The 12952-nt window shown below is 44.8% G+C and overlaps 1 protein-coding gene across 1 annotated transcript in view; it reads left to right on the forward strand.

The window, feature by feature from the left end:
- LOC127012819 (amine oxidase [flavin-containing] A-like) overlaps positions 1 to 7859 on the forward strand; it is a 39155-nt gene extending 31296 nt beyond the window's left edge. Inside the window, exons 9-15 of the mRNA XM_050891245.1 lie at positions 817 to 913; positions 1319 to 1372; positions 2298 to 2355; positions 2770 to 2867; positions 4326 to 4437; positions 5921 to 5983; positions 6486 to 7859. Of these exons, the coding sequence (XP_050747202.1) occupies positions 817 to 913; positions 1319 to 1372; positions 2298 to 2355; positions 2770 to 2867; positions 4326 to 4437; positions 5921 to 5983; positions 6486 to 6641 (638 nt within the window). The 3' untranslated portion in view covers positions 6642 to 7859. The remainder of the gene's footprint in view (positions 1 to 816; positions 914 to 1318; positions 1373 to 2297; positions 2356 to 2769; positions 2868 to 4325; positions 4438 to 5920; positions 5984 to 6485) is intronic.
- Positions 7860 to 12952: the final 5093 nt, after the last annotated feature.

Genomic DNA, 12952 nt, shown 5'->3' on the forward strand with positions numbered 1-12952 from the left:
GTAGGTTAGCTTTTTGTTTAACTCAAGATATTTTTTCCATGTGCTGCAAAATCATGTGTTTCTCAGCTTTAACAGATACCATTTCCAGAAGTATTTGTATGAACAGATTAGTTTCCTCTTCCTGTGTAATTATACTGAGAGTTGCACTGGGCGAGAATATTTCTTAATCCAAAGAATGTAATTTTGCATGTCTCAGGGCATAAACCAGCCATTGGGATTAGAAAGAAATGTAAGCAGGTTTATACATTGTTATCTATATGGGATTTTTTGTGTGTTCATCTGAAATGTGTACTGTTGTGATACTGGATTAGCCGGCCCATGTTTCTGCTGCATTACTGTTATGGGACACCATTCCTGACAGTCTTATCATCAGCAAAATCAATACAGGGTGTAAATTTGAGCCTGCGGTGACCGGATGTAATTACACTGGGTTTTGTTACTGCTGTTGTTGTTTTGGCCAAAGTTATTCATGGAATGAACCATCATATTTCTTGCTATATCCATTTATTTTTAATGTTTATTGCCCCTCATATAAATAGCCAAAGGGACTTGAAACAATCCCCAGAAATTCCTTGCTAAGTAATAAAGGAATTTAAATATGACTTTTATAAGCCAGTATACAAAATTTCCCAGAGTCAGAGGGCAGAGAGGAGAGAGATTGTTACAAAAATACTTCAGACATGTAGGTATTATTGGTGATGAAGGAATTACTGTACAATTCCTTTTATGGATAATTTTCCTTGCTCATTACTATCAGAAACAATGATTATCAACAAGTTTCTCTGACAATCATTTTGTCTTCTTTTCCCCCCTTAGGTTATTGTGGTTCCTTCATCATTGAGGATGAAGAGTCTCCAATTGGAATAACCATAGATGACACGAAACCTGATGGATCTTTCCCTGCCATTATGGGGTTAAGAGCTTCTAGCTCATACTTACAAATGTGTATTTCTTTTTGTATGAAGGAGTGGAAGGAGGAGGAAGAGGGGAAATGGCCAGGTTACATCAGTGGTGCCCACTCCCACAGTCTTCATAGATGGAGGAGAACACTTCTGACAAGCCTCTTGTGCCTCTCTAGTCTCCTAGAGAATGCATGCTCTCCCTTTCAGTTAACTCCCCAGGGTACCCCACACAGGCCTTTTCACCCATGTGACCTGTAATTATTAAGTGATGAGGTATGATGAAAAAATGTCAAGCCCATAACGTACTGGTAAAGTGCTTTGCCCGTCTTTTTTTAGAGTCATTTCAAGCAAGAGCTTGTGAATCATTTGGGTTGCTGACACTGCATGATATTTATATGCCATATTTTTCTTTGCAGTTTCATCCTTACCAGAAAGGCTGTTAAACTGGCCCATCTCAGTAAGGAAGAGAGGTAAGAGTTCAGAAACTGTAAATATTTCAGAAATAAGTCAGTTCTCTGGGATGCTTCCCCACAGAAATAGATGTGCGGATATGTGTGTGCATATGCATGTATACACATGCTCAGTGCAACTACCAATACTGGGGCAAAAATTGAGGTTTTAGCATAAACAGGCCAAGACACTAATACTAGTATCCATCCAGTTATGGATATTTCTGAGCTTCCAAGTCCTGCCCACTCTTCCATGTTACAATTTATCAGCTCTGTGTGTCTATGTGAACTGAGAAGGTTTTTCCGAAGACATTCCGAGACTGCATCCCCACTGAATGATGCTTCACCCCAGGGATATAGGGAGTGCTGACATGCATAGTTTTGGGTGTCCTTCACATTCAGACTGGGTGATAAAATTTTTAAACCTCCGTGTTTACAACAGTATGGTTTCTCCATTAGTCTGTGAAATGAACAAACAGTACTTTCTAAATGTGATTTTTGGTACACGTGCAAGTGAAAGAGGAGTTTTGCTTAGGAATGTGAGTAGTATTCTCCAGCTCATATTTTGTTCTCAGCTATAGTAAATCTGTAGGGATTTCACTGATTTATATTGCTTCTCTTCTGGTCTTACACCAGTGAACATGAGAATGAATTGGCTCTGCATCCTAAAATGACTGTACAAAGATTTGTTTTTTCAGAGCTCATTGCCAAAATCAACCTTCATTTCCCATTCCCTGGATCCATTTTGGATGTCACATTTAGGCATCAGCATTTGAAATATGTATGTTAAGATAAGAACTTGAAATCAGACTTAAAAACAAAGCCAAACCCAACTTTCTTTCCAATGTATTGCAATAAATGTGATTTTTTTTTAATGAGAAAAGCAATAGCTGAGAGGGTTATTTTTCACCTTTTTTTTCCTGACTCTGATTTTATTTTCATATAGGAAGAAGAAGATCTGTGAGGCATATGCCAAGGCAATGGGGATGGAAGAGGCTTTACATGTAAGAAATGACTGCCTGTTTTCACCTCTGTTGTACAGTAATGTTGCTCCTTTGTTCTGGAGGATGAAGCCTAGGATGGTACCTAAAATGTGTACCTAAAATTGCATGTTGTGCCATACAATCTGTACTCCCAAGAGGAGGGCAGCAGCATCTAGTACAGGAAGAAAAGAGCTGCCAGTCTCACTCTTTACAAGAAAAGAGAAGGCAGTGCATGGTCATTTCCCCATGGGAGGCTAGTGCTTCTGTAAAAGTGCAAAGATTTGTTTTGTGCAGATGGATAGCATTAGCCAGATAACATGGCACTCCTTTGACAGGTATCCTTAGCCTGTTTTTTCCCTCTTCAAAGAAAATTTGTTTTTTATTTCCAATTTTTCTGCCACTGTTTCACTCTCTAATGTTTGCTAATACTTCCAGCCTGTGCATTATGAAGAAAAGAACTGGAGCATGGAGCAATATTCAGGGGGTTGTTACACAGCCTACTTCCCACCAGGCATAATGTATTCTTATGGAAGGTAAACCACAGAATGCTTTGCTTTCTACTTTACATTTCTTAGCTCGTGCACAATGATATATCTTATGCAACAAACTTACAGCATATGTAGCATATTGGGGGAACTCCAACCCTCTTTCCCAGGGTTGCAAGCAGGGAGCAACCCTCCCCTGCTCCCCAGCTAACAAGGATCTTGCTATTGACTTTAGTAAGAGCACAGTTTCTCTTGTGACTTTCAAGGAAACAAAACCCAGTGACAAAGGGACCCGCTAGAGCCATGAAACCTTTCCCCACTAGGTTACTTACAGTATTTGCTGCTACACAGTATTTGCAATAGATCCCTTTAATGCTTTCTAAGACCTTGAGGGCACACATCTTGGACAGATGAAGAGTCTTCACTAACTGTGCAGGTGGAGCATCAGGTTCTGGTGAAGCCCGTTGAGTCATATCATAAGGGGAAGACACAAAACCCTTACATGAAAACTCATTCCCTCCTCCCACCCAGCAAAGCCTCCCGTGCCCTACCCATGCAGAATTGCTGTGTTTCTAAAAGAATGTGTTGTTAGAAAATACTGATTAATACTAGGTATATCACTGAAAAGTGTGTGGAAGGCACCGTTAAGCACGTAGTAGGAACAACCAGACAAATCTTGTGTCCGTAGCCGAAGACCAGACAAACCATGTAGCACATCACAGCGTGAGCTCCTTAGCATGTCCGTCACAGAGTTACACCCTGCCTCTGTGCCAAGATGTGTGTGGGAAGAAGTCATCTCGTGCACAGACTCTTCTGTTGTAATTTATCTGAACACTTGGGTAGTGATGGGTGAGGCTCCTGACCTGGGGAAGCTGGTGTCAGGCAGACAGGGAAAACCTAATCGGGGATTACATGGGAGCCCTTAGAGCAAGCACATCTTTCTGTGGGAAAGGGAGCTCATTACCTATGGCTGGGTTGACTGGGATGCTTGTGCAGCTTTGCATGGCTGAGGAGCTGACTTATATAACCCTACTGGGCAAATGCAACCCCCTGAATGCTGAGGCCTTCAGCTGCCATCCCCTTTTGGCAGGACTTGCAGCCAGGCCTGTCACTGCAAAAACATCATTCACATCCCATTGTAATGGCAGGATAACAACAAAGCTGCCATGCAGAAGACGTAAATCTATATCAGCTGCACTGCATTTCTGGAGGCTGTTAGGATTATCTCTTATCCCAGCACTAAAATAAGGCTCGTATTATTTTGCACAGAAGCTGGGCACACTGATTTATGCCTTAGATTTTCTCTCTCTCAGATCTTGAGTTTTGTGTACAGAAGCAAGTAGGTGGTCCTGCAGGGACAGCTTGTTGCACCATGTTCCCCAGCCCAGGTCTGCAGGAATTCTGGAGAACTGAAGTTGAGCGCTCCATCAAAGCCCATAAATTGCTTTTAGAAGGATCGTTGCCTTCCTGTTACTTGTCATCTGACATTCTCCGTTTGTTTTGAAGGATCATTCGCCAGCCCTTTGACAGAATCTACTTTGCTGGCACAGAGACAGCTACCCAATGGAGTGGATACATGGAGGGGGCCGTACAGGCAGGAGAGAGAGCAGCCAGAGAGGTACAGACCATTGGTTTGCTTTCAACATCTCTATTAAAAGGTTAAAAAGGATTAAGTACCGCTTGGAGGGTCTGATTTTGTGCATCACACCCTGTAATTGTGCAGAGGCTCCTAGAATTGATGGGGAAGAATCCCGGAAAAGGATGTGAACCACAGCCTTTTTTTTTTTTTTTTAAACTTTACGTAGTTTGTTATTGAATAAAGTGAAGCCAAGAATCTCACCTGAATCAGAACATTACTCAGTGTGTTGCTGCACTGGAGACTTAAAACGAAGCTCATGCCGTATACCTCATGTCTAGAGGAAAAAACCCTCCAACCTGATGCTGCCCTTAGATATACTGCCACGATTTCTAAGAAATCAATCACTGTGTGTTTTAAAAGTAATTTAAGTCATTACAAATGCTCGCAGCTGTTTCCTATGCAGCAATCTGGAAATCTGAGCATTGTTCTCCTTTTTGATCTATCCCTTCTGCTTCTCCTTTTATGAGAGAGTACCGTTAGCTCGGCTTTATGAATTTGTAATGGGCGGCTCTGATAATGTCTAAATCTCCTCAGAATGACACGCATTGGGCTGGGTTCCCAGTCATAGTGAAATCCCTTTACAACAGTCTGGAGGGAGGGAAAAAAACCATTAAAGGGTGTACATTACAGTTACAATGACTGTATGGCAGAGCCACGGAGCTGTTATTTAAGGGAAAATCAGCCCTTTGCTTCCATTTGACAGAACGTCGTATTCAGCTTATAATCCTCATTACTTGCTTTCTTTCAAGTCACCTAATTTCTCTTTTCTTTTCTCCATGCCTGTGAGCAGTAGTTACAAAGACGGTTAGCTGTCTCTTCTGGAGACATTCATTTGTCCCCAAGAACGGCCATGATTGTTACAATCAGTTTATTCTCAATAAAAATCCTCGATGAGCTTTGTACTGCCTCAATAGCCAAGAGATAACTTCGTAATTGTATGCTTTGAAAGTCCCAGAGTTGTATCTCTCCTCTTTCTAGTTTGTGATCCAAGCAGCGTCACTTGTAACAGGCTTTGCGTCCCGAGTATGTGGCGGTAACCTCACCTTGCTATTTCTCAAACTGTCATGTGAAAAAGCATTTTTACTTGTACTCAGAAAAAAATTTAAAATAAACGTCTGGAGAAGCTATAGTTCGTGTAGATTTCTGAGTGAAGTCCTACTATTTACAAATGACTCCTCTGTGAAAGTATCCTTTTGTCCTTAAAACACTGGTTAGGCACATGACTGTTTGATGACCAGCTGTCATATATTTACACGAACTGCCAAAACTGCCTCCTTCTTCTCTCTTTGCTGATACAAACAGAGAAATCACTAGACATTTTCTGGTTCAAAGCACTTTCAGCTAGTCATAGTTATGCCTTTTACCAATGTCACCTTGCTCTGACTTGCTCTGCTTTTGCAAAACTGAAGGTAGTGTGGGTTTTAATTTTTTCTCACATGGTACAAATAATTTTTTCTTCTAGATATTGCACAGTATGGGGAGGATCTCAGAGAATGAAATTTGGATGCCAGAGCCAGAGTCGAAGGTAAGCCAGACTTTCTCATTGTCACCCGGTCAGGCGCGCGCCCCTCGGTCAGGCTGCAGTCCCTGCTTTGGCGATTCCTATGGGGCCTGCCCCCAGGCAAGGTTTTGGTTACCTCACATGCTGATGGTATTCATTTTTTTGATTCAACTGAGGAATATTGTTACCCCTGTCTGAGGGGTGGATGGCCAAGAGCCAGGGACAAAGATCTCGGAGCCTGGGGGACTGCAACATGCAGGAAATCAGCCTAGTTCTGCCCAGTCCCAGGCCATGGTTTTAAGCCAAATATGACCTCCTTCCAGTCACAAGTAACTCCGCCTTCACTGTCCTGTGGCTGTTTGGGATGACAGAATATACGTGTTTCACAGGCATGACCCTCCTTCCCCGCCCAGTCTGGTCCTTGGGAAAAACCTGTGATCTCCCCAGCCTAGTGGGGACGTTTGCCACCTCCCCACTCATGTGGTGAGGGAGACCCTGTGGTGGTACCATCTCCTCTCTCCCCCAGGATGTCCCAGCCCGACCGTTCACCACCAGCTTCTGGGAGAGGAACCTGCCATCTGTGCCAGGACTGCTGTGCCTGCTTAGCTCCACCGTGTGTTTCACCTCTGTGGCTGCTGCGGGGCTATTTGCCTATAAAAAGGGACTACTAATTCGAAACTAGTGGGGACCACACGTCCAGTGGAAGCTGCATACTCCCTCTTCTTCCCTTTTACCAGATGAGTGTTATTTTTGGAGAGAAGTGGCACAGACAGCTGGAAAGGGCAAAAGTTGTTCTCCTTGTGATTTTTCTTTTTAGTACCATAATTAATGCATCAAATCTACTGCAGTTCCTACCAGCTAAACAGAAATAAATCGACTGTGGGGGCGTTTTTCAAATTTGCCTTTTCCTTGTCTATTTGTTTTGATTGGACATGATAATATGGATGGTATAGTCCTAATACAAGCAAGGCAAAATGCAGATCACACCTTTCCCAAAAGGCAAAGAGGCCTTGGAGAATGCATTCGTTTCCACTCGCTGCTTTATTTTTTACCACACGAGATAATAAATGCCTTTATGTATTCACCTCAGTTAGCAGCTCAGAATGTCTGAGGTTATTCCCATAACATCCCTGCTGCACAGAAGAGATTAGCATGCCAATCAGACGTAGAATTGCCAAATTAATTTTCAAATGCGTTTGATTGATTGATTAATTATTAATCATCTCAACATGAAACTTAACCATGACCTGGATGAAAAGAAGTAATTGGCACGAAGCAACTCGCTAAATGGCGAGAGAGGAAGCGCAAGTGGACTTTATTCTGCCTGCTACCGAGCAAACATCTGCGCTTATCATTTCTGCAGGGTGCCTGCGTCAGTGCAGCATGGCCACGGCGTGGCTCTTGGTTACTTCCTGGCCCAAGAGCATCCGATCCAGCCCAGCCGTTTGTTGTTAAAACGGAGTGAAATGAATTAGCAAAGTTCAAGCCCCTCCGACTTGCAGCAGGTGCTAGCTGTTATTTTCCAAATGGCAGCAGCTTCCTGGCTCCCTGTCAATTCACTGCCCCTCGTTTTGCTCGTAATCTGTACCGCCTTCCTCCAATAAGGAGAAATATATTTGGGGCTTGAATTACTGCCTTGTAAATTACAGTAATTGGATGCATCTGCCTGTTCCGCTCTTACTATGTACATGATACACTTAAAATAATCACTTTAGTGTTTAACTGAAGTCTGGAATATATGTTTCACAACATACCATCATTATGGGGTCTTTTTGCCATGAGATGTGAGCATTGTATGTGTCCATGAACTCAACTGTCATTCAACATGGGTGAACTGTGCCTTCCAATAGTCCTGAAACCTTGATAAGAGGAGTTCTTCTATAAACTTTTCTTCAGATTCTTTCTTGCATCGTTTTTTGTGAGTTTGTGGAAGATGGTGTTTCTCTAGTGCATTAAATCACTAGGCACATCACATGCAGCAGCCACCAAACCCTTGCTCTGCTCGATATGATCCATATGTATATGCCAACAGAAATACCTACCTACCCAAGATGACTTCGCTCCTGGCCTCTGCTTCAACCGCATTCGTATGTCCTCTCACTTTTTTGTACAAAAGACTTGTAGACACTGTAAGTGCAGACCAATCTCAGCCTAGGTGCTGGTGGGCTCCAAACCAGAAGCCATTTCCAGAGGGAAGGGGTGCTTCAGGTGGCCCCTTGTCATCAGGTGTGAACAGGTGCTCACGGTGCCAGTGTTAAGCACCGCACAGAAAAGGTTGTACAGGCAGTACATGTCTCCTGAGCTACTTTGTTCATTGTTCTCAGCCATTCTGTGTGAGGATCAGCCAGCCACTACCAGTTTCTCTGGGGAAAAAAAAAGCCTGAACAGATTATTTATAAGAAGACTATCTACATTTTCAGCTTCAACTTTCCCATCTACCTTGAACTTACACACGCACTTCAAATTTCCCTCACTGGAAAGGAGAGAATAGTCTCAGTAGGAAGCAGCAACATTGGATTTTGAACACATTAAACTGTAGTATTAAATGCTTGTTTAAAGGATTTTTGACAGGTCGTTTGACAGGTCGGTTTAGCATCCACTTTAGGAACATTTTAAGGGGGCAAAAGTGACTAATGTGAATTGCTGTTTGACTCGAGGGCTCCATGCTGACTATGTTCTCCCCAGCTCCAGCCATTACCGAGCAGGGATTCCTGTGCACTAGGACTACCCTGTGCATGCAGCCTGGCACGGCCACAGTGCCCACCTGAGGGCTCGGGGAGGGAGCACAGGCTTGCTCCTGACAAGCATGAAAAGGTTCTGCACCGTTACACACTTCCCCCAGGGGGATATTTGCACCACCTGAAAAACACTGTCCGTATCTGTTCAAAAATATTCATTCATACATGTATTTGCGGCAATTAGAGCCATTCATTTTTGTGCTGACTTTAAACTTGACATCTGAATTTCACAGCTTTTGTGTGCATGTGTGAAAGAGACCCCAAATCATCTGGAATACACCCATAAGCCGACACCGTCCAGCTTTGCTTTTCACCTTATCCACACACATTTCTATTGCAATTTGTTTGGGTTTTGAAGTGCAAGTTCAATTCAGCTGAACTAGTCTCAAACTGTTAAACAGGGCCAGGTACAATGTTCCCCACTTCGCAGGGAAAAAGCACGTCTTACTGCTGTGGGAGTGGTAAGCGGCAAGTGAAATGAAAGAGGTTGATTAAAATTGGCATTTCTGAAACTTCTGCAGCTCCCAGGCACCACACTGCTGCAGAGAAAGGGCAGCGTTTGTCAGAGATTATAGACCAGTTTCCATCCTGCTTTAATGCCCTTTCTGACAATCAGAACAATTTCCCTGTTTAAACATTAAACATTTAGCTTAAATATTAAACAGCCAGGCATCTTTCTTAAACCAATTTTGAAACAGAATGGGGCTGAGTTTATCACTGCTGACAACTCTCCAAGCGAGCTGCTGCCGTTATTAAAACTGTGAGGCTGAAGCACCATGGAAACACCTCTTTCTGCTGGGAGTCTTCACCTGGGCTGTGGGGTGGGAAAGCCTTTGGTGACCTTTCCTAACCAGGGGTGCTCAGTGCCCCAGTTTTTGGAGGAAGAGCCCTACACTCCCTTGGCAGAGGTGGGAGATGCTCTGTCCCGTCAAAGTAAGGGGTGAGACGGGAGAGGCCAAGGTCTGCACCAAGTCCATCAGCACCGGGATGGGAACTGAATTGCCTTGACACGCCTGGGAAACGGGAAAGCCTCAGGTGAAAAAGCTGCTGTCTGATGCTTGGAAATAAAGCAAAGACCAGAGCAAGCACTGGCAGAAGGAGCAGCAGAGGGGAAAGAGAGAAAAAAACCAGACTAATCCTCCATACTAGCAGTGAAATAAGAAGCACCACGGAGCAGATAGATCAGGCAGTCCAAAATAGGCAAGCAGAGATGATGCATGTGAAAGAACCAGCCTCTTCTTTAATTAAATTGCTGGTTTTGCTTACAGATACCACAAGCCCCTCATAGCATGTCACATAATTAGCCTTTCAACACCTTTGAGAGCCACAGAAATTGGCACCGGGGATGGAAAAACACTCCTGTGAGACGCTGACGCTTCATACCTCCTTTCTGCCCCGCTCCCCTTGGCTGCAGCTCCTGCCTCTGCAGGGCGGCACAGCTGCCCCCTCCCTGGCTGCCGTCAACCAGCCCCATGGGGACAGGGACCTTGAAACAGGATGGGCTGCTGGGCCACCAAGAGCTGGACAGGCAGGAGGTGCGGGAGGAGAGCCACCGGCTGGCTTTTTTTGCACCATCGGCCCAGCGAGGCTTTCCTTCCCTCATCACCTGCCCATCACACAACCTCCAAAATGCCCAGCGTGGGAACTGACAACCCAGACCCCTCTGGTTGGAAACCCACCATGTGAGAGGTCTGGGAAGGGGCTACCATCATGAGGAGGAAGCACCGGGTTGCAGGGGCTGCATGCTTTGGCACAGCGGACGTGAACCTCCCCCAGGTCAGACAGCATCCCTCCAGCCGTGCTCCTCACATGGGGCAAGGGGGAGGTCTGACCAGATTCACCTGGGGTGCTAAAGGTACATCCAGCCTCAAAATCCACTCTGGACAAGCAAGTGGTTGCAGCCTGTGCTTGGTCTCTTCGACAGTGGTTCACCAGCAATACTTTCCAGTCCATGCTTGATCCAGCCCCCAGTTTCAAGCTTGATCTCTTTTCCAAGGATCAAACATACCCCCAACCACCAGCAGAAATTAGTGTTATATATTTTATATATACCACCCGGGGGGATGTGCCTACATTGCGCAGTCTGACGGGCCGTAACGTGCAGTTTTCCCACCAGTCGGTTCCCACGTCCCACTGACCAGGTTCTGCTGCCTGACAGCAAGGGCTTTCCCCAGCCAGAAACCATGCCAGGAAAAAGCTGGGGACTGGTCTTATGTTCTCTGCACAGAGCTCAGCTCCCAGTCCCTGACAGCAGCATCAAGGAATAGAAAAATGGACAAATCCAGAGCCCTCTTCTGTGGAAACATGACTTTAGTCGGTTCTCTTCTTTTCCTTTTGGGCTGTTTTTCTTCCACAGAGCAGCTGGAAACAAACAATTTTGCTTTGTGAATGTTCCCTGCAACAGTTGCTTTCCACACACAGAGAAAGCAAATTTCATCTTGGTGAAAATCCAGAAGGGGAAATTAAATGTGCTCTTTGATAGTGAACTGTAACTTTTTCTTTTCCCACTCAGCTCCTGCACTTGGCAATCAATGCTTCAGGCTTCAGTTGCAATTCCTGTTTTGCTCTTTATTTGTAACGCTTGGCTTTGCAGTTTCTGTTCCCTGTTTCTTGCTCTCTTCGGGGTTTTTTTGGCCTCATCTTACATAGCAGAGACAGAATAACCCAGGACACATAGAAGGAGCAGGGAAAAAATTTTCCCAAGCGAGAGCGCATTACTTACAAGAGGAAAGGGAAGCTTTAGCAGAGCGGTGCTGGCAGCTTGCTGGGTGCCAGAGGAGGTCAGCAGTGCCTCCGAGCTGCCGGTCTCCTCTTCCAGGGGTCCCAGGAGATGTGATGTGCCCTGGCCTATACCCATGAACGGATCAGACGGGTATGAGTTTGCACTGCCTATGACCTTACCAAGCGCAAGACAATATAAGACAGTCGTCCTTTGCCATCTCTATCTTCCCACTGTTACTCTTTCTCTATGAAATCTAACTGTGAGCTCCGCTGCCACTCACAGTACAAGAAGACTGCTTCCACTCGAGATGGGGTTGAAAATGAAGCAAAGGACATAATTACTGTTTGTGTTGGCATTTGGACTTACGTGGCCAGACCATTCACTTGAAAACTCCTTGGATTATAGCCTGAGCACCATCATTTTCATGAAAACGTTGGTTAAATCCAGGATGTCCGGCTGAATTACAAAAGGCAGAGCCTAGCATTTGGGGACGATGACTACTGTTAGTAGACACCAGCTGCAGACAGCTGGGCTGAAGCGTGGCCGGCCGCTTGTCTGCTGCACAGCAGCACGGCACAGCAGGGCTCAAGGCTGAAATAAAGGCTGCCATCTTCTGGCTACATAATAGCAGTATTTTATCACTTTGCAAACAAAAATGTGGCAGCAGCTTAACACTTCGATTTGCAGAAAGGTCTCAGTGGGTATTTCTGCACTGGTGCTTACCATTTCTGTTGGGTACCCAAAATATCGAACTCTGGAATGGAAACACACTAAAGGAAAGGGATGCAAGTCCCCAGCTTCAAGCCCTAGTTCTCACCCACCTCCAAGCTCTGATATGCCACATTGCAGGAAGCAGAGAAAGGCAAGCTCCATCCCTGCAGCCTCTGCTTCCCAGTACTAGCCAGTCCCTGGCAGAAATCAGGGCAATGAAATGGCTGCGGCACCACGCCTCTGCTGGCACTGCAAGACTTCCTCTGAAGGGCAGCTGAAGTCTTTTCTGCGGTTTGGCAGCATGAAGGAGCTGGAAGAAAAGTGTGAGCACAGATCCTAAAGGCACCTGAACACTCCCCTCCTCTGAGAAGGGGCTTTCTTTGGGGGCAGTTTGCTTTACAGAGGTAGTTAGAGGTGTTGGCTCAAATAGGCAACCTCTGAAAAAAGCACTCTGGCCAAACTCCAGCTCACAAAGAAATTACTGGGAAATAACATAGTTTCTAATTTAGTTTTATATTCTTGTTCCACTTTGGGCTGAACTGGCAAGTGGAGGCTGGAGTAACATCTCCCCTTGATTTTGATTAAGTGCAAGCATGCATTTCAATTGTTTAAGATAATGACTGTGCTGCCTGATGGGACATCTTACTGCCTCAGACCTGGAATAGAAGTTTCCACATCTGAAATTATAATGTAATTTCTGCTAAATGCAACACTGCTGTGCAAAGTGTTTTCTTACAACTTGGAGCATATGCAAATTGGGAGTGAAAAGCCTGAGAGCTGAAAAGGATGCCTCAGTGCATTATTAATATGCTTCCTTTTCTC

The sequence above is a fragment of the Gymnogyps californianus genome, chromosome 1 (assembly GCF_018139145.2).
Source record: "Gymnogyps californianus isolate 813 chromosome 1, ASM1813914v2, whole genome shotgun sequence".
NCBI lineage: Eukaryota > Metazoa > Chordata > Aves > Accipitriformes > Cathartidae > Gymnogyps > Gymnogyps californianus.